The sequence below is a fragment of the Rhodnius prolixus genome, unplaced genomic scaffold (assembly GCF_049639745.1).
Source record: "Rhodnius prolixus isolate KJV_2025 unplaced genomic scaffold, Rpr scaffold_6, whole genome shotgun sequence".
In the NCBI taxonomy this organism is placed as follows: Eukaryota; Metazoa; Arthropoda; class Insecta; order Hemiptera; family Reduviidae; genus Rhodnius; species Rhodnius prolixus.
The window spans coordinates 34352636-34375381 of record NW_027411634.1 but is presented as its reverse complement, the minus strand read 5'-3'; the positions used below and the strand labels follow the sequence as shown (position 1 = coordinate 34375381).

At 34.4% G+C, this 22746-nt stretch overlaps 1 protein-coding gene across 4 annotated transcripts in view; it reads left to right on the top strand.

Annotated features, from left to right (window-relative positions):
* The window catches only part of LOC141460304 (uncharacterized), a 762362-nt gene that overhangs the window by 441024 nt on the left and 298592 nt on the right, over nt 1-22746 (top strand). For all 4 annotated transcript variants that reach the window (XM_074140196.1, XM_074140195.1, XM_074140193.1 and 1 more), the window contains one exon: nt 14236-14338. In XM_074140196.1, the coding sequence (XP_073996297.1) occupies nt 14236-14338 (103 nt within the window). The remainder of the gene's footprint in view (nt 1-14235; nt 14339-22746) is intronic.

Genomic DNA, 22746 nt, shown 5'->3' with positions numbered 1-22746 from the left:
GATTTGATTCCTTTCTTTGAATGTATACTAGTAAATAAGTATATCCGGTACGTTGATTTTTCTTCCAATTTGCAATTTGGCCTCAAACATTGAATTCCTATAATTCAATTAGGCTGATGGTTGGATTGTACATTAAACCGAAGAGGCACTTTAGTAGAACGTCTTAGAAACTGTTTCCCTAAGAATGGAAAATATTCCTGGAAATAATTACTGTTCCATTATTTTTGGTGGCTGATTCATAGTTTCAATAGGATGAAAAAATAACTGCCATTTCAGTCGTGATAAACTTTATTTTGCCGAGCTTTCGACCTAGGGACTAGGGGCCATCTTCAGGGCTAATTTACAAATTCCATGAACAGGCAAGACCAGAAGACACACCAACCAATGATGTAAAACATTGTAAATTGGCCCTGAAGATGACCTAGTTCCAAAGGACGAAAGCTCGGCATAATAAAGTTTGTCATGACTAAAAATGTCATTAATTTTTTCATTCTATTCCTGGAAATATTTTAAATAAAGTTGTGTACCATTAAAATTATTAAAAATGGTCAAAAGAAAATTGTTGGAGCTCGTGTTAAGAAAAACTTGCAAAATACTGGAAAAGCCGATTGGAGGGATGAGGCACTTCCAGTTCTCTGTTTTTGACCTTTTAAAGCCAGTTTTGGTGGTTGTCAAAAGTCCCGTATGCCCAAGTTCTTAAGAATCGTGCTGACTGCACACACAGTAACAGACTGACGTCATAAATTCACGACTCTATTTTACCACGCCACATTTTTAACTAACGTCAAACGTTGTGACAGCAAAAACATTTTTCAAAAATTAAATTTGAACTAAAAAAAAAGAAGAAAATAACGCTGAGAATAATTTAGAAGAATTAGCTTAGAAATAGTTCTATAAGCGTACTCATATCCACCGCTACAAGAGTCTGCGGAGACCAGCATACTTGAAGAGGATTCCAATTTTCCCTGATAAGGCTTGGGGTAATCTGATAAGTGGCCACCCATTAATCTATCAAACTGCCTCTGGGTACTGACTCCACCCGAAATATAGGGTGCTTTCTCCGCACAATATATAAGCTCTTTGGCTAATAAAATATTGTTGATAGGACGCATTAGAAATTGCTATAAATCTCGTTCTTCTCAAGAGATTATTTGCCGTTCTATATAATTCATTAGCTGCATTATTCCGCAGTTTCATAGTAAATTCGTATATTTTGAAGGCATTATTGCAAAATAGTTTATAAACAGCTTTAGTAGTTAGCTCCATCTGTGGGTGTTATTTCTCAAGAAATTGACTCAAATGTATGACTCTGACTGTGATTCGAGCAATGCAATTTGAACAATGGCTATTTTGTAACCTTGATATCATTCCAATCTACAAGAGAAGTTGATAAAATTGTTTGAGTATTCAATGAATTTCTTCAAGATATGTACGGACAAGATGCTGCTTCTTGTACATTTCCTTGCTTGATTGCTCGTTCAGGAAGTCAGTCGTAATTAGCTGGTCCACTTTTAAATACCGAAACAACCGCTAGATGGCCTAGGCTGTATTAGATGGTTATAGATAAAACTAATCACACCTGCTTCGTTCGCAAAGGTGTCTTGTGCAGCATCAGAAATATGTTTTTGCGTATTGTAGTTTTTCGTTTAATTTCAAATTGTAATTATTAGAATAATTTTGTTTTTAGTTTAAGATTTATTTCCGTTCCATAAGTTTTGATTCCATTTTTCTTTTAGACTTCCAATTATTCTATAGAGTGGGATCTTGACTAATCCTGTTTACAGACTACTAAAAGCACCGGATGTGCTTCATGTAGAAGCTTTAAAGAATTTTAAATAGCGTTTTCCCCAAAGATATAATTTGTCTTGAATTAGTATTCCGAACGGAAACTCCAGTGAAATGTATTCACCTACTTCGTGCTTCACAGATACATAATGTAGTTTTGGTCAGTGATCTCTGCTTTTAAATTGTACTAAAATAAATAATGCAAACTGTGGCGTAGATATTATTAAAATCAAATATTTCCCAGCAAATGGAATACACACCAATTATGCCAGCCATAATGGCATTATTAAAAATTCATTTTTGTGAAACAAAAGATTGTTTTAACTTCTGTACTTTCCTCTCCATTGTTATTATTAAATTATATTCAGTGTGAGCAACCTTTTACTTTTTGAATTTCTCTGTTGCATTAGTAAACAGTAAGTTGAAATTGCCAAGTTCTCGAGTTTTAAACTCCAAAAGGGGAGAATGACTGAGACAAAGCAAGTTCAATCGATAGACCTTTTTTAAGTTTATACAATTTTTAAGCCAGGCTTTAAAGTGGAAATCGTCAACTAATTGATCTATTGATAGAAATATACAGGAAGTTCATTTTAAGACGGCTCAAATGCATTTCATGCTTAAACGGTTGTTCTGAGCAAAAAATGGTAGAGGAAACATTTGTTACCCGTCACCTCTAGTTTCAGGATATGTGACTTGATTTTAGATTCCTGCCCGCATACGCGGCTGACGCGCGACCAAAAGTGAGGGATCGCAGTTGACCCCCATTTTCATATACACAGTTTTAAAGAGTGTAAAAAGTTATGAATGAAACCGGAAACCGCAATTCGATAACTTCAAAATTAAAGGTGCTAGGCCATTTTAAAATCTGGTATTTATTAATCATATTTCAATTTTTTAACTTGTTATCAAAGAGAAAGAAGAGCATGCGATAGGTCATTTTTATGTATTTTTTCATCCCCTTTCTACTAAAAATATTGCCAAGGCAGTAAAGCTAGTATTTTTCTTAATATCGGGAAATAAGTAGTTTTCCGAGTGATTTTTCTAAGATGAAACAAATGTTAAGAGCTTTAGATGTTCTCAAGCATACACAAAATGGCTAAAAATTAATTTTACATCTGTTACAAACAAGAAGGTTTAATAATTATTTGGCAATTTTGGGAGAGTTGCGTTTATTTACCAAAATAATTGGAAACCTCCTGCCACATATTTAAGTGATCAATATCTTTCATGTAAAGGATCAAACTTATTCTCTAATTTATCAAATAATGCACTTTACGTAACTTGTGAAGCATGTACTGTACCTTCAGAGGTGCCTCCTCAGATACAGAGAGCAGTTGATAACCTCCTGGCTAAACTGGCTTGCGAGCCGGTAGAGGCACCAAAAAGATGTATTACTTTTGGCTGTTAAACTTTTCATAGTTTTAAACTTGTTTAAATTTTGCAGTCTCGATTTCTTGTTCCAGATTTATCAGATCATTATGAAATTTCAAAGGATGTTTTAGGATAAAAGGTGGTTTTCATAAGAGTATTCGCTTTAAGAACTTTCTAGGAAGAAGTGCAGGGTATACCGTGTAAAACAATAACATGTAATTTCAGTTGTTGCTCTTGTTGTGAAGTGTAGTTCGTTTGATTTAAACATAGCCTTATACTGGCTACATTTTGAGCAAAGCACGCATGATATTGAAGGCATTGGCGTTTTCAGTAAAAATTCTATCTTTCAATAGTTATCAATTACGTAATCTAAGATGAGAGTAAGTCGTCTTAGTATTTCCGGTAGTTTTCCCCCCTTTTAAAGAGAATTTTCGGTAATGTGTGTGGAAAATAAAACAAAAATGGTGGGCCAACGTGGAACAGATTTGAGGAAAAACCCCCTTACTTAGCGAATGGTGCACAGTTGGATAATCTAGGACAGAAAGTAAGGTGCGATGTATGTGGTAACATATGTGTTTTTTGCATTGCCCCTTGGGGGCGGTGTTTGCCGCTTAGGCCTCCAAGATAAATTTTCATGTCCTAACCGCCTCCAAACCAGCCCAGGGTTTCCTCTATATATATGTGTATGTGTGTGGACGGAATGTTTAAACCAAACCATCTACTCTTATTACCTGCCCTGCTCAGGGTTTAAATCTTTAAATATTAACTTTTAAAGTTGGGGCTATTTTATTCTTTTAATGCGTTTTACTTTAAATAAAATTTAAATAAGCTCTGTAAATAACTTAATTATTAACTTTTAAATATCAAGTTTTTAATTATTAACTTTTAGTTTGACATCAGATCCAATTTCATGTAGATTATCACAGTTAAATCTAATCTCCTTTGACGGTCGACTCCCCCTTTATCTTTGCGCATCCCTCATTTTCCAGTATGGGCAGAATTTCTTGGAAGAGTCCTTGAATTTCCATCATATTCAGAATTTAAACAAAGAAAAAATGAATCGTTCTTTGTAGTTCGTAGAACAAGGAACTCCATACTTTAGAGGAAAGCCCTCACTCAGAAGTGCCCTTCATCGAATTTTCTTAGGCAATGTTCCAAATAAAAGTCGAAGAACTACCATAAGTACAATGTATGTTCTTTATAGTAAATCGTTAGGGCCCAAAAAGCATCAGAAATATATTTGGAAGTCCCCTAAATATAGAAAAGTTACCTAGACAACCATGGTTTAAGTCACTAATAAATGGGTTTTTACGACAATAAGCAGGCTGAGAGCGAACCACGCGGTTTGCGGATCGTATCTTCACAGGATCAACAAAAAGGTCCACTCTCTCCTCTTTGCGTAGATTGCAATGAGGAGGAGGATTTCAAGCATATATAATAATGATAATGTCCACGTTATGTGGTAGAAAGGAAACGAATGTTTGACGATAAATATATAGGTATTTAGATGCACCATTTCGCTACGAAGACATAATATTCTCCACCAACATCTATGTGCTTAAATCTGTAGCAGAGCTGGCAAAGAAATATGAATGTATTTAAAAGTTATAGCCGATTAGAATGAATGGAAGAAAATGATTAGAGAAGGATTACGTGATTTTAATTTCGGTTAAGCTATAAGGATGGCAGGAATATAGAGTACCGATCCATCCATTAGTTGTAAGTTTGTAGGTAAATAGTTGTATATAGTAGAGGGATGAATGTGTGAAGCGAATGTATTTATAAGTAAGAATGGAGAGTGAGTGATATTCTAGTGATAAGCACCAAGACGATGCTCTGGCTGTATGGCGGAAGCCAATGCCAAAAAAAAAACAATAATAATTTTTTTAAAGGAATTAGGCTGTTTCTTTCTTACGTATGTAGTAGAAGCGTTGTGTGTTCATCTGGGTAGGCTATAGCCTATCGACAGTTGTTACACATTTCCCGTATCGATCTTTATTCAGCGAATTTATCTACATTTTTGAATTTCCCGGACGAAACTGTGTGATTGAAAATACGTGTAAAAAAATAAAGCTGTTGAAATAAGAATGGTCAGGAGATTTCTGAAGATCTTGAGCATTATGTATTTCCAGCTCTATCACTTTGTTTCGAAACATTTTCTTTAGAAATATTTACTTTTGCAAATTGTGGTTAGCTCCGCAGGGATGGATATTTATCTTTGATTTTATCCTTCAAAGCAGCCATTTTTATTGTAATCCTGACTGGTTTCGGATTTAAGTCCATCACCAGAAGTGGACTAATCAGTTTGGTGTATGTACAGATTTCCACTTCACTTTACGTTACCGTCCCCCACTACACTAGACTGTATGATGGAGGTTATTTTGTACTACAAAACTCCAAATTTACAATTCTAAAACGTTACACTTATACAAATTACTAGGTTTCTATGTTTGTTTTTACAAAAGATGTTTTAGGATTCATTAAAATTTTGAATAACACACACATATTCACCAAGTAATGTCAGAAACCGGCCAGGAATACAATGCGGGCTAACCGCGGGATAAATCAAAAAATATCAGCAGTGAACATATAGACATTGATCTCCACTATCTTTTAGATTCTTAGATATCACGTTGTTTTTTTTTTTTCGCTCTATTATAATTCTAAAAATTAGGTATACAATTAACAATATTGTAGAATGAAATTTAACAAAATTTAAACTCACATTTAAGTGTAAATTTAAAGGTAGCAAAAGTTTAAACTGGCAGAGATTTAGCATGATGATCATTAATTAGAGAACTGATTAGACTATACGGAGGTAACACTGATGCTGCAATCTGGCAGTTTGCTTCTTAATTTATTAAATTTATTTTGACCAACTGGTAACACTATGGCGTTATCATTCCTAAACTAGATTTTGCTCTAGTAGTACGCCCGTATCGACCAAACTCACTCGCAAATTTAATGAGTTCGTATATTTTAGCTAGCCAGTTTTGATTAGGTTTCCAACTGTTGCGTGGCTATATTCTAATTTAATTAAACTTTGATTAATTTTTCTTAGTTTTAATAGTTAATTAACATATTAATATTCATTTTTTTATTTTCATATAAACTACTTATTAACTATGTAAATAAGTTGGCAACAATGTTTATATGAAAGAAAATAATGTCAAAAAATTACTAAAAAAGTTAATTAGCATTATTATATGTTTAATTAATTTTACGACATTCAGTAATTACTGATAGAAACGTTCAATCCCATCTCACCTCATAGAATGTTCTTTTCTTGTTTAAAAAAGTCATATAACCTTTACACTTCGGCGAAATACTCTGTATCCAGTCTTATATAATCCAGGAATCTACTAAGTTGGACTTAACATTGTCAAAAACTCAATTGGAATCGTCAAACGCGACTTATAGTAAACAGACGTCAACAAATACTTCTAGTAACTGAAAAGACTAATGTACAAACAGATCAAAACTCTCCTCGGATAACAAAAGACTTATTTATTATCTTAAGCTTATTGCAGACCGCAAACCAAAAGCTTAAACCTCCAAAGAATCCAGTCCCAGCAGTCTAAAGTTCTTCGTTTCCTTTCTACGTCACCATTCACTTAGACTTAAACATTCCTTTCGTCACACAAGTTGCCGGATACCCATACTGTGGAAAGTTCCCCCAGATCGCTGATATACTTGCAGCACCCTTCTTCCCAGGATAGTTGCCGATATCGCTCCTAGACTTCTTAAAAAAAAGAAGAGTTGTCTCGCAATCACCTCCCTCAAGTTAAGATTCAACAGATAGTAAAGTGTCTTTGAGTATAACGATTGGATAATTTTACTACTCTATGTGTGAGGTGGAGATTCCATATTTTATGCGGCAGGATGTCGTACGCAATAAAAAATTATAATAATTTTGGAACAAACATACACATAGAAAAAAACACTTTTAAGATGGAAACAATTCTTTATTAAAGATCTGAAAAATTTATTTAACTTTTTAATGACATGTCTTTGAAGCGGAGGCTGCTAAAAAACAAGCTAATACGACAATAATCAAATACAAATTGTCTAAAGAAATTTGCAATAGCAAATCTTCTCGTTTTAAAAAAGCGCAGGCCTATTCCGAGCTCTGTAATTTCCCATACTGAAATTTTTTTCCATTTTCTCGTCCAATAGTTTTAAAGGAAAATGATTGGCCCGATCGAAATCGGTGTAACCGCTTTAATAGTCGTATTTGTGAATTGTAACTCGATAATCTAAAATGTCTAAAGTTACACACTCTTATACATTAAAAAGGAAGCGAAATAGAATTGATTTCAGATAAAAAAGTTTAGCGCCGGAAGTAGCATCGAAACAGCTATTCAAGTTTGAGTTTCCTGTGACATGAGCTGTTCGAACTCTCAATCAAACGACAGTTTCCGTTTTTAAACGATCCTATTTCTATTTCTTTACCTAGAAAACTTAATTTCTCACATTCGTAGAGTTTCCTTTCACTAAATTGAAAGTTGGTACTTTTGACCAAATGAAGGATACAGGAACATTACAGACGAAGAACAGTCTCAATGAATTGATTTAACATTTTACCTCTTACTTGGTAAATTGGACCAAGTTAACGGGGCTTTGTCTTAAAATAGTTTACAGATTAACTGCTTAACCTGATAAGTGGATGACGTCATGAAAAAAAGGTCATGACCTCTGTCACGCTTCTAACGTACTATTCTAACTATTGACCAGGTCCTAATGTGATAAGGATTTTTTTTTTTTGCTTGTTTCTTACTGATTTGTTTATTAGTGTGATAATTAATGGGCATGTGTACGGGTAAAATATGTGCTTGTGTATGTGCTTTTTTACTAAGTACAAAATACTTTGGGATCATGAAGAGGGGAGGCGATTTAAAAGCCAGAATAGGATGCATTTTGACAATACTTGTTCGCCATTACTTTGAAATAGTCACTGCTTAGCTGAGGGCATAGTTATATTCTAAATCTTTAATTCTACATCCACGAAATGTCACAGTAAAAGAAGACTAGAAAGGCTCCCGAGTCTTAAATACCAAGAGCAGAGAGTTATAGAATACACTTATCAGAAGAATTTGAGGTTATGAGCGGCGTAAAGAAAGGAGACCTTTGTTCACTCGTGCTCTTCTACATGTCGATGAGGTACACTTGAAACTAATCTTGGATAAGAATGATCTGAGGTTTGCCGATGTCTTGCTTGCAAACATTATATTTGCAAGCAAGTTTTTGATGGGGATTTAAAACAGCTTTAAGAGTTAGCAATAATAATGATAAAAAGTTAGATTTTTGTATTAACAACAGAGTGAGAAAACAAAGAAATACTTTTAGGAACATCAAGGAATACTGGGTCAAGTCACCAGTGGCTTGTACAGTTTTACAAACTGCAAGATATTAAAAAAGAATTGAAAGAATAAATCGTTTGATTGCCCCCCCCCCCGTTTATTTCCGTCAGTGAAGTAAAAAATAACTAAATTTATCGTAAATTCAAATTCTGGTTTACTTTAAGAAGTAAATTTTGTAATTAACTCTTCAAATTTAGATTCAAATTATCACCAATGCTCGTTAGATCATCAAAGTAATCCAGATGGTCCAACCATTCCTTTGTGTCCAATCTTATCCTACATCCCTCATGATCATCTTCACTAATTCCAACGCCATGAAATGATACCACTGAGTATCTTCTTTAAATATCATTCATCTCATTTTATTCTAGAAGAACCCTATTTACAAGATGCAAATTTTACAGTTGCAAATAAATAAATTGATCTTAAAATCAAAACCAAAATACTCTAAATTTACTCAATTAAGTGATTCATTGTTCATTATTTTTGGTGACTGATTCATAGTTCCAATAGGATGAAAAAATGATTGCCATTTCAGTCGTGATATATTTATTCTGCCGAGCTTTCGACCTAGGGACTAGGTCATCTTCAGGGCTAGTTTATAAAGTAATATTTTTACATTACAAGGTTGGTGTGTCTTCTGTCTTGTCTGTTAATGGACTTCTGTCTTGTCATGGAGTTCATGGACAGACAAGACAGAAGACACACCACCCTTGTAATGTATAAATATTACTTTATAAACTAGCCCTGAAGATGACCTAGTCCCTAGGTCGAGAGCTCGGCAAAATAAATTTTACTTGACTGAAATGGCAATTATTTTTTCATTCTAAGTGATTTATTTTAAGCTACTTTATAGTAAGCCACTGAAAAACTCTACAGAATCTAAAGCTTAATATAAAAATCTACAAATATAATATTTGTAAACATCAGACTTGTGAGAAATTGTTGGACTTTTTTAGTTAGAAAAACCATCAGTGTTTCCTCTTGTACATTTAGCTATAAACTATTAAGTGTTTGGGTTGTTTATAAAGAAAACATTTACCGAAAGTATATTATCTTAAGATGGAGCAGGACCAGCTGGACAAAAAAAACAAAAAAAAAACAGTGAATTAGCAACTGAAATCGTACCAGAATAATAACAGAGAAGTCCCCTAACAACCACTAACACACTGTTTCAGGTAATAAATTACATGGCAGCAACATTACTCATGAGTTTGACGCTGAAATGAGCGCTTTTCCTGCCCTCGCTGGCTTGCTAGTCTCTCCATCATGAATTCATTTATTTTTCCCCATAGATCTTTTTGTGAGCAAGTCTGTTAAACCAAGTGAACAAAATTTACTGTAATCCTAAACACACTGAATCAAATTATACTCGCCATTTAGTCCAGCTGAATTCTCTAGCCGTTTATAATTTACTGCTGTTAAAAATCCACAATGCCACCTTTAATGGGCCATGGATACGCACTTAGTTCCCCTTACAAATGGGTTTATATTAAGATCCGACTGGTGGGAATGGCTATCCTCCACACGTCCTAGTTTCTTCTTGCTGTAGGTTAATGTTTGGGAACTATATTTCTTAAGATTTCAGTTTCTAGTTTGGGATATCTGATTTCTAAGATGGGTCCAATGTAGCCTCTTTTGGAGTTGTTGAACCTAGCACTGGGTAATCCCATTCACTTGGGCCCAGTGGCGAATTCACAGTGACTGTTCCAAACGGAGCGACACCCAATGCTCTTGATTGGGGCTTCAAATAAGCCCATTTCTCTGACCTCATTAAGGAATTACTTTAATTTCTCTTTCTACTCACAAACTGTTAACGAAATCTTCGTGATCATTACATTAATTTGGGTATTCACCTAGAAATAACCGTTTCAATGACTCCTGAGTTACGAAAATTGGGCTCTTTGTGGTTTCAAATTGTGGGTTCCAGAATTGTCTTACTTCCTTACTTACTCCATGGCTCTACAGCCCTTGCAGGGCCTTGGCCTCCTTCAACAATTCACTCCAAGCCGTTCTATCACTCGCTTTCCTTCTCCATCCTCCCGCATTTAACTTGGAGAGGTCCTCCTCCACCTTGTTCAACCATCTCAGTCATGGCCTCCCTCTAGGCCTTCTGCCTCCGGGATGCCCTTCATAGGCGATGCGAGGTGCTCTACCTTGGTCCATTCTGTGGAGGTGCCCCAACTAGCGTAGTCTTCCCAGCTTAATGCTCTTTACAATGATTGCCCCCTTAAAAAGCTCCCTAAGCTCAGCATTTTTCCTAAATCTATATGTACCATTCACTACCACCGGGCCATAAATCCTTCTCAATACCTTTCTCTCCCAACAGTTCAGCGTACTTTCATCCGCTGAGGTTAGCGTCCATGTTTCTGAGCCATATAATAGGACTGGTTTGATAAGGGTCTTGTAAATGGTGAGTTTGGCATTTCTCGAGATGTCCCTTTTTCGGAGGATCGGGCTTAATGTCCATAGGCACCTATTTGCAGCTGCAATCCGACTGGTTATGTCCTCCTTTACCTCGTTTTTTGAAGTAAGGGTGGCACCCAAATACTTGAAGTTGTTTACGCCATTAAATACGTACAAATCAAATTTGTTGAGTATTAAAAACTCAACAAAACAAAACAGCCGGACTGATTTACAAGGAAAACGACCTAGGCGAGAATTATGGTATATATCGACTTGGAATGTGAGGAGTCTTTATAGAGCAGGAGCCAGCCGAAAACTGGAAAAAGAACTTAAAAAGTACAATTCCAGAATTGTCTTCCCTTTAAAAAAGATTAAAATGCTTCTTGTTGAGGCGTGTGCCCAACGTAGATAATCACTGCTGCAGACTAAGGGTACGTTCACAACGGAGCTGTGAGCATAGATGATAGCGGAGATGATTGATAGCAGTGATGCATCAGCGCTTATAGAATAACCTAGTACATTCTTATGTGAGCGTGCACAACGAAGCTTCGACTAGTGACTCATACTCGCTGGTATAAACGAGCATAGATGATAGAATTGAATTTTTCATTTTTCTGCTAGCTGAACTCCAGTATCGGAGCTTCAAAATGGAGGTAGAAAAATTAATTAGTGCTGTCTTTACTCATTATTTTTGGTTATTATTTTATTATTTACTTTTAAACAATATTTTGTTTTTTAAATCGTGCTTACATTTATTTTTATGTGTATTTATTTGTTTTTCCTCATTATAACCTTACCTCAGAGTTATCACTAGTTTTTCTTCTATAGTTATAGGATTTCCATGACAATTTTTCCTACGTTTTCTTAATTTTGACCTTATTTTTTCTAAAATATAGTCGAATGTGGGTGGACCCATTCTCACATATTCAAAAAAACGATCCGGATAATTTCTAAGTTCCTTATATAAATAGTGAAATTCGCCCAAAGTACTTCGTTTTTTTATTTATGGGATGTACATGATATTTTCTAAAGCGTTTTTTCTTTAAAATATACCTTTTTGTTGCTGCTGAACATAAAAACTCTTCTTCACTTCTCGACATGTTGCATGTATCACAGCTCCGTTGTGCACACTAATCAGCGATTATATTTTACTCTATCAGCTATCATCTCTGCTATCATCTATACTCACAGCTCCGTTGTAAACGTACCCTAAACTATCCACCCAACTTATAGTTAGCATTATTAAGAGGGAGATGAAATATAATTAAAGAAAAAGAATGGCTCTGGGAGAGCAATTAAGGAAACTATTAAATAAATGGGTGATGATTTGTGATAAATTAAACAAGAGAAAAAGTGTAATACCCTTTTTTTTATCTGCAGCTGTTCATCTCCTTAAAGGAGACAAGTCAAAAGACTTCTTGATTGGTGTAGAGAAATAAAAATGTTAACGAATTGTAAAAGTTCTTACAGTAATGCAAACAGTTCATGAATATGTATCTTTGGGGTCCAGCCTGTCTAATCTCTTCCGGAGCCAGGGTCCTGAGTATGATGAAGTTCAAAGGGATTTCCACAATTTTAAAGTCAGCTATTTCTTTCTTTTGGTAAAGCTTCTGTATTTTAAATGTTTGGAAAGTTTAATAGAGATTGTAATCAGTCGTCACTACTGTCTTTAAAGATGGTGTCTTTTTTTCTGTCTTCTTTAAAGCTGGTTTCATTAACGAAAATGTATTTATTACCTTTTATATTTGGATTTAGTTGATTTTTTAAATAAAAATTTGGAAATTTCTCTTCTTTTACTAGACTAAATAGGCGGAAGTATTGAGATGTCGTGATGTGCTTCACCCAGTCTACAGAGGATGTTCTCAAAAATTTGGATTTAGCAAAAACCTTCCAGAACACTTCTAACCGACAGACTCGCATGTTGAAACATGTTTTACAATATACGATCGCTTTCTTTCCAAAGAAAGAAAATAGACTGCTTAAAGTAGATTTTAGAAAAGAACAGTAATAAATCTTTTGCCACAGATTGACTATAAAATTGTCAAAGTTGGGTGTATTTCGACGTTACGCTTTTTTTGACAATCAACCCTGGTGTGGCTATTAAATAATGAGATTATTCCTATAAAACATTTTATTTTAAATTTATACATATTTAGTTATTATCACCTTCAATGTACACCACTCCCCTATCCCTAGAACGCTCCATGCGAATTTACCATTCGAAAACAGTGCTGGAAGTCTTTTTCTGTGAGCTCCTGCATGACGCGTACCGTTTTTTCTTTCACAGCTTCAACGCACTGAAATCGTGTTCCTTTTAATGCAGATTTGACTTTAGGAAACAGATAAAAGTCACATGGGGCCAGGTCAGGCGAATAAGGCGGATGGCCTAAAACTGGGATGTTGTACTTGGCTAGAAACGTTTCGACAGACAATGCAGTGTGAGCCGGCGCGTTGTCTTGATGGAGAACCCATGACTTGTTCTTCCATCAATCGGGTCGTTTTTTCCTTACTCTTTCACGGAGTTGAGCAAGCACCTCACGATAGTAATGTTGATTAATTATAATCGATATTTTCATCCGTTTTGGATGTAGATGGGCGACCTGGGTGGTCATCATCTCCGACGTCTTCTCGGCCATCTTGGAAACGCTTGAACCACTCAAAAACTTGCGCACGTGAATAACATTCATCACCATAAACTTCTTTTAATAAAAGATAAATTTCAGCAGCGGTTTTACCAAGTTTCATGTGAAATTTCACGACAATTCGTTGCTCTACTACATGTGTAGTATCATGTTTTCGGCAAAACGAAACTAACACCTCTTACACAAACGACGGTTCCGGTCAAACAGATTTCTGTACAAACACATGAGACGCTGCAATCGAAAGAGAAGGCTTTACGCTGCACAGCTGTCGGTCGTTAGGATTTGGCGCATGCATAGTTCTTCTGTAGCAGCATCTCTCTGCTGTATTAATACTGCACCTTCTTCTTCGAAGGAATAATTGTGTTTTAAGGAAGTCATAATAGATCTTTGATTTCACTTTGTGCGAACTTCCATACAGTCCACGAACTAGAATTGAATTGGTTTTTTTGTAGATAATATTCTGTATTATTGCCATTACATTTTATTAACATTCCTTTACAGTTAATAAAGTAAATTAGACAAAAATTATTAATGTATTCATACATTACAAAATCTACCATCTTCAACTCTACTATCTCCTCCCATACATTCTAATCTTGAAAAAGATAATTTACTTTTTCAAGGAGAAAAAAAGAGGAGCAATATTATAGTGTATTTCGTTATCATTTCAGGAAAATACCGATGGGAAGAGAAAAGAAGGAGAAAACCGGAAACTTCGAGGGAAACGAAAATGGCGAGAATCTGCTAGGGAGCGTCAACCATCTTCTGTTTCCGGTAAGGAATATATTTAATGTAATATATATTTTTTCTTACTAGCTTCTTTTCCTTCCTTAATATTATATATGCGTCGTACAAATATATTGCTAATGTTGGCAATGCTTATTTTTCACCGTTTGTTACTTCTTTTTAAACATAAAGAATATTTATTTTTTAAAAATGGAATGGCGGAATACTTAATCTAGAGGTTGAAGAACAAAGAGTGGTTGGAAGGTGATGTATTCTTACGGCTCACTGTCCATTGATGGATAGTGTTGTCTGTAACGAGAGAACACTCTCCGGTGCAATGAAAAAAGCTCCGAGGGGAGAGCCAATGACCTCAGATATTGACTCGTGCAAAATACGTAGTGCAAGATGATCCGGTATTTACCCAAAAAAATCCAGAGCCCTCTGGATTTAAGAATGCGACTTTCAACTTGTAAAGCATCGACATTGGCTTGAAAGTCGATGCTTTTTTTTTTTTACTAGCTTTAAACGTCTATTTTTGAGCACAAAGTATTCACCCAACGTTTCGAATAAAGTTGAAAACTTAATTTAAAGGCAGCTCATAAGAACAACTTTTTGCCTTAACTTGCTTTCTTTGAGTTTCAGCCAGAAATTCTACAAAAAAATCGCAATGTTTTCAGGCTAATTGCTTCTCATTACCAATTACATTGTTCATAGAAATAACGTAGATTATGGAATAAATAATATATTTTAATTGAAAGATTAAAACGATTATAACAGCTGACAGCGAAGTAAAATTTTCTTTGCAGATTATTAAAGTACAAGTTTTTACTGTAAATTAAACGAGAATTACACGCAGTAATTACTGTACAACTTAAAGAACTGTTAAACTTCTTTACACACATAAATCCTTTTATAATGAAGCAAATTCTAATTAATATGTAATGCAATTCTGAATTAAATCTCTCTGGAGAAGCTTGGTGAATATTTTATTATAGAAAATGAATCAGTCTTAGTATTAGTATTAGTGCTAACAAGATATATTCGTTTTAAAATTCACTTTAAATACATAATAAATAAATATCAGTATTGCGATAACTACAGTTTTAGCAACATTTTAAGAAATGATGTTGCGAAAATTAGAATTTTGCAATTCCTTAAACAGTAACGATTGTACAATATCTCTCCTTTAATCACATTGTAGAATATTGTTCATCGTTTTTGATTAATGATTAAAGCCAATTACAGTCATGATTTTTTATTTATTTTATGCCAATCTTTCGACCTAGGCATTAGGTCATCTTCAGGGCTTACGTTTTTATTAACAATTATAATATTTGGTACTTTTTTTAACATCAAAGGTTGTTGTGTCTTCTACCATGAGTGTGTTGAGGTTCTGACTGATTATAATTAACATTATAATTGCTAATAAGTGTAAGCCCTTAAGATGACCTAGTTTTATGGGTCAAAATCTTGGTTTAACATTAATACAAAATTGACAAGAGTTGCGAGAATCTTAAGACTGGACTAAAGGACTTGAATTTGTGGTTAATAAGCTATAAATGCAATAACAATGTGAGTGGCGGTAAGAAAACGTTCGGGTGAATTGACGTACCCATTTTTGCGTTTTGGCGATGGAAAATAAATATTATTTCAATAAATAAATAGAAGAACAAATTATTAGTGTACTATATCCGTAAATTTAAACATTAAACTTTAGACTATACAAGCTCTCCAATTTACCTTTACTCTGAATAACAAGCAGTCGGACAGACCGTGCTTACCACATTGCTAACCGCAGTGACCATGTTTTATAGTAGCCAGGAACTAATGCTTTAGATCTATCTACATCTCCGTATGAGGGGTTTTGGATTCGAACCATCAAAATAACCAGACTAGTCGAGGTTTAGAAAGCTTTGGAAATGGTTAAAGGTATTAAAAGAGATTCTCCTACCATTTTGTTTATATTGATCAGTTTTTCTGTTTATATATTTGGGGAAAATATTTATTTAGAAAAACTGTAATCTCTTTTTTGGGGGGTTTTCTTCTTCAAATTGTTGTTACGAAAAATCTCTTGGGAAACTGATACAGTTCTCTCTTTTATTCCTGAAAGTTTTTCTTGAAATGTTTTCCTCTAGCTCAGTAGTTAATGTACTTGGATTCCCAAAAGGAGAGCCCGGGTTCTAATCCTTTAAAGTTTTTTCTTTCTAGGAGCTTCTTACAACTCATTTTCCATTATTGAACAGATAATTGCGTATTCAAGAGAAAATTGTTGGTAGATCGTGTGTTAAAGAAAAAACTATCTTCTCCTGCAATGGCGTAGTAAGCCCATGTTGATGTCAGAAGGTCGCGGAGAAACCGTAGGCCATGTTTAGTCGGGCCTGTGATCATTTTAAGATCTTAAGTAGGAGACTTAATCTTGCCATGTCAGTAGTACCATAAGATCGAGGACCACAGCCTGCTGGAGTTCTGCTTCCAAGTTCACGAGCTCAGTTAAGGTTTCGTAATGATGATAGAGGAGTTTCCTCTTTATCTAGAGTGTGCAAGGAGCAGTGGTTTGCCTTGTCTTCCGGAAAAGTTCCGCCATCTTCTATTCCTCTACAACAACATGTTAGGAGGGCGGAAATGCACTGAAAAAACTCCAAGCGCGCTAAAACCTTAGATGTTAACGCGCTTTAAAATAATAAATAAAATTAAATAAAATATTGTCTATTTAGATCAGCGTTTCCCAACCTTTTTTGGCTCGCGTACCACTTGGTAGTACATCATGCTAAATTGTACCACTTCGTAAAAATGATTGTATTTCGTGAAATTTGTTATTCCGAGTGCGTTATTTTACTATTATTATCTTTCTTTGTATAGAGATACAATGTATCTGCTACAAAGGAGTTCCAAGTTCATGTTCACTTTATAAACTGTAAGATCTTGGTTTTAACGATTTTTTTAAACAATTAAAAATTATTTTCTCCTCAAAATCATTAATTAATTTACAAAGTTCTTCTTTAGGATTATTATATTTGTGCCCAAATCTTATAAATTAATATCTTTTAAGCATTCAACTACTTGTAAGTACCAACTAAATTTAATGTTGCTTGGATAGAGCTTACTCATTACAATCCAGTCTCTTTAAGCTGATTTTTACATAGTTATCATTTAAGTTCTGTCGCTTGATGATTCTATTAAATTTCCTTTATCTTTTATCGATAATGATGTAGCTTTTACTAAATTTTCTTTATAGATAGGGTTTGAATTCCAACTATCATTTATGTTTTCGGGTTTTGGGAAAATACTCTATGAAAGACAATTTGTAATCCTGTAAAATATGCTATTATATTTTCTTGTATATCTTGAGATAGACCAACCTTATTACTCTGTACATATTAACAACTTTACTTTATAATATTATTAATTAAAATAATTTTTAAGTATTATTGGTAAAAACGTTTCTATGATATTTTAATGCTTTGATATTTTTTTAAAATTTTGTATATCCGCCATTATTGATCATTTTTCGCGTACCACCAACCACCAACCCACAGGTTGGGAAACGCTGGCTTTTATTTGAAATTTTCTTTTTATTTAAATTTATTTTAAGGTGTTTTTTATGAGGGGGACGCTTATATTGTAGCGAAACTTTATTCAAGCAGAAGCATTCAGCAAAATTTAAATATTGATAGCAAAATGGAGAATTTTATTAAAAGATACGTTGATTTATTCTTGAGAATATATATTTTAAATATTTTTTGAACATTTTTCTTAGCAAAGACAGATCGGATAAAAAAAATTTAACCCCGATAGATTTATTAAGGAAACGAGTGGAAGCTAAAGCCAATGCTTGTGTTCATGATTTATTTGTTATTTCTAGATTTGAATCGTTCGATGGCTGAATGGATGAAGCGAGCGTTTAGAGAAGTTTCTTTTTTTGGATTATAAACTGTCTGGGGGGGCTTGGTGAACCCATATAGTTGGCTTAGTTCAAGTAGTAAGTCTTGTCCTAAGTATGAGGCGTACTTGTATGAGGGACTCAGTGATTTGTTAGACCGGAAAATCTGTAGCGACGACTCAGTGCTATGAAGGAAAAAGCTTCTCTACTTTCCTCTTGCGAAAATGTCGTGTCTTTCCTCGGCTGTATTGAGCGGGAAATAAAAAGAACATTTACACTAAGAAATTTGTCGACGTGTGCGTTATTTTTTATCTTTTTTTTTTTTACCCCCCTTTACGATCTGGAAAATATTACCGATAGAGTTTCGAGGTTTAGAAATTGGGTGTTTTCCATAAGTACATATGTTTTGAACCCCAACAAAAATAAAAGGATGATCCAGTGAAATTAGGTGAGGTGGTGTATAGTGTTTGTAAATAGGGCATACAAGAAATATATCTAGCGCTGGAAACTGGGCTCAAAACTTCGTGAACCGCCTTTGAGCAACCGCAATGGGTTTTTTTTTTTAATTTAAGGCAATGAACCTATTGGTTATTATGCCCTTTAATGTTCCGTGGCGGTGCATATACCAACTTCATACACAACCTTTTACTAAAAGCAACCACACCTACGGAACCACATCTTAAAGCTATATACTTAAAGTTAAGATTCATTCACACTATAAATTACATCGATACCTATATACAATTATATATACATTTTAAAAATTTTTATTTACATGATTTCTATATACATATTAATTTCTTTTCTATTCTATTCGGGTCATTTGCCAGGACTTCTTCTAGTGAGTCCGGAATACTTTTACGATGCCTACATTGATCATATTCTGAACACTCCACAAGTACATGTTATAGTGTCAAGGGTTCATTACAAGTACTGCATGTGAGAGGGCTATCCTGACACATGAGTTAACCGTGAGTCAACCGGGTATGGCCGATCCTTAGGGTACGTTCACAACGGAGCTGTGAGCATAGATGATAGCGGAGATGATAGCAGTGATGCATTAGCGCTTATAGAATAACCTAGTACATTCTTATGTGAGCGTGCACAACGAAGCTTCGACTAGTGACTCATACTCGCTGCTATAAACGAGCATAGATGATAGAATTGAATTTTTCATTTTTCTGCCAACTGAACTCCAGTATCGGAGCTTCAAAATGGACGTCGAAAAATTATTTAGTGCTGTCTTTACTCATTATTTTTGGTTATTATTTTATTATTTACTTTTAAACAATATTTTGTTTTTTAAATCGTGCTTACATTTATTTTCATGTGTATTTATTTGTTGTTTTTTTTTCAAATAAAATCATTACTAACCTAAGAGTAATCACTAGTTTTTCTTCTATGGTTATAGGATTTCCATGACAATTTTTCCAAAGTTTTCTTAATTTTGACCTTATTTTTTCTAAAATATAGTCGAATGTGGGTGGACCCATCCTCACATATTCAAAAAAACGATCCGGATAATTTCTAAGTTCCTTATATAAATAGTGAAATTCGCCCAAAGTACTTCGTTTTTTATTTATGGGATGTACATGATATTTTCTAAAGCGTTTTTTCTTTAAAATATACCTTTTTGTTGCTGCTGAACATAAAAACTCTTCTTCACTTCTCGGACATGTTGCATGTATCACAGCTCTGTTTTGCACACTAATCAGCGATTATATTTTACTCTGTTATCATCAGTTATCATCTCTGCTATCATCTATACTCACAGCTCCGTTGTAAACGTACCCTTAGGCGAGTAACTGTAACCTCTTCCCTGCGGTTATCCCGCGATGTTAAAATGTTCTTTTATTAAGGCTCTTGTCATCTCGTATTTTAAGTATCGCTTTATAGTCTTAATGTTTAAAAGGACAACAGTTAACCTAAAGTGTGATTTAGCCCAAATTTTTGACATTTTTACTGAAAATATAAAACAAAACTTCTGCGTTTAGTATGAATCCGACTTAGGAGTCAAATTCAGGCTGGCTGAACCCGAATAGTTGCCTGAATCCAACAGAATATCCGCTGTTAGTCTTAACAAGTCAGTTTATCATATCTAATTGTAATTATTTGGTGATTTTTTACTCCTTATTCTATTTAAAAAAAAAAAAATTCATTTATTGAGCTTCAACATCGTGAGTTAATTGGCACCCGGAGCTTTTTTCTCAGTGCTCTGCCTGCCTTCAGACAGATTCTTGTTACAGATCAACATTGTCAGCAAGCAGTACTAAGCTCCTAGGACCAGAGATGGCGAACCTTTCTGAGACGTGGGTCAAATTTTGTTCATTTTTTTTTTTTTTTAGTCCTAGCTCTTGGGTCACTAATGCCCATTTGCACAAGAGTTAAGTTTAAAAATTTTAAACTGAATATTTTCAAAACTAAAACATCTTTAAAATAACAGTTGGCTTAACGGGTAAAACGAGACGAAACAAGTGGCTATGGAAGTCTCTTTTTTACAAACATAACTGAACAAAACCTTACAAAAGTGTGTTTTATCTGAAGAAAAATCTAAATATGGTTATTTGCTTTGGGGTTGGCGATTTTTTTAACAAACAAAATATGAGTAAAATTATATATTTTATTTGATATTTTGTAAACACTTTTACTTTATTTCAAATACTACAAAAACATTTGTCGTAATTTGCGCTTTAGAACTGTAATGATCAAACTAAAGGTTATAGATAGCATTTAAATTGCTTTTGTGTCAATGCGTGATTGAAAAAAAATACAGATAGAATATAAATTATCCACAACAATTAGAAAATCTAAATCCACCCGTGTAAACAAACAAATAGTTGCCTAGCAATTGTGTGGGTCAGTGAAAAAGCTTGCGCGGGTCAGTGACTGTCCCAGGAAGTACTGTCAAGGGCCAGCAATTGGATACCAGCACCCAGGATCTGCGCTATGGAAATACACAATTCGCTCATCATTCAGTTAAAAACCTTTCCCAAAATAGGAAGCGGATGTAGTCATTCAGTAGATTGATAGTTTCATGGATTGGAAAGCGTTAAAACAATGAGGAAAATTTAATCGATTAATTTCTAAATTTTGAACAATAAAATGGTTTTGTTAAAATTAGTAAATTCAAAAAATATTTAGGTAATATTAATTTTAAAGCCATTATATTTAATTTAGTTGGAATTTTTAATTTCAAAGTCTAGACTATGCCATGATGGTTGGAATTGCTTTCCAGAACAAAAAACCCACTCTAAAAACCTGACAACAGTTTTCCTTCCAACATATATACCTGCTTTTATTATCCATATTGAAGTAGAGTCCATTGTTCTCGCATGTATAAAAGTGTACTTTCCAGGAGAAATTTCGTGTAGGCGGCACTCTATAAAAGGAACAAAAAATTGTTCGCACTTTTAATAGCAGTTATTTTGTTCTCTTAAGTAATTGGTTCGCCATTATTCTTTATAAATGTTTGTAAGCAGTTAACATTGTTGAATTTTTTTCCTCCAAAAAATATATTTGTAAATGGGTATTTTGTAATTTAAAAAATATTGCCCGCAGACATTTTGAAAATTATAAAAAAGTATTTAGCATTAAAAGCAAAATTTAAAAAAAAAAATCCTTCACAGTATCTTTAATTTTATTTGATTCACTATCTCACTCTTAGTTAAGGGAAGTATGGCGATCAAGCCAAATTTTTGCATTTAGTTTATAACAGGAAATGTCCGTGTCCATCGTTACACAAAAATGTAAAATTTATTACTTCTCTTTGGTGCCAACAAAGAATGCCTTAATAAGGTTTCGTAAAAAAAAAAAAAAAAATCGATTAACCCATCGATCGTTCAACTGAATGTACCAATTGACAGAATCGATTGTTTAAGTATTTCGAACCGACAATTTCCTCCTAAGACTTTTATTAAACTCTTTTTACAGTGATTACAAACACATAAATCTACAATACGAGGGTCGTTTGAAAAGTCCGTGCAAAGTCAGAGAGATAGCACCACTGGCGCGTATCGAGGTTATGTTTAGTTAGTAGCATCTCTTGGAAGAACACACACCAAGTTTCAGCCAGATCGGTCTATTTCTTTGTGTTTGGCATTCGTTTGAATCGAGGAAGTCGAGTGATTTTCAAAAATGGACGAAAAAGAATTTCGTGTGTTGATTAAACACTACTTTATGAAAGGCAAAACGCCTGAGGAGACTAAAGAGAAGCTTGATAAACATTATGGTGACTCTGCACCTTCGATTAGAACAGTTTATAAGTGGTTTCAAAATTTTCGGAGTGGCCATATGGGCACAAGTGACGCTGAACGTTCTGTACGCCCTGTTGAGGTTACTACTCCAGAAATCATTGATAAAATCCATGATATGGTGATGGATGACAGAAGAGTGAAGGTGCGTGAGATTGCTAGTGCTGTGGGCATCTCGAATGAACGGCTACATAATATTTTGCATCAACATTTGGACATGACAAAGCTATCCGCAAGATGGGTGCCGCGATTGCTCACGCTTGACCAAAAACGAAATCGTGTAAGGACGGTTTGCAGCTGTTCCAGAAGAATCCGCAGGACTTTAA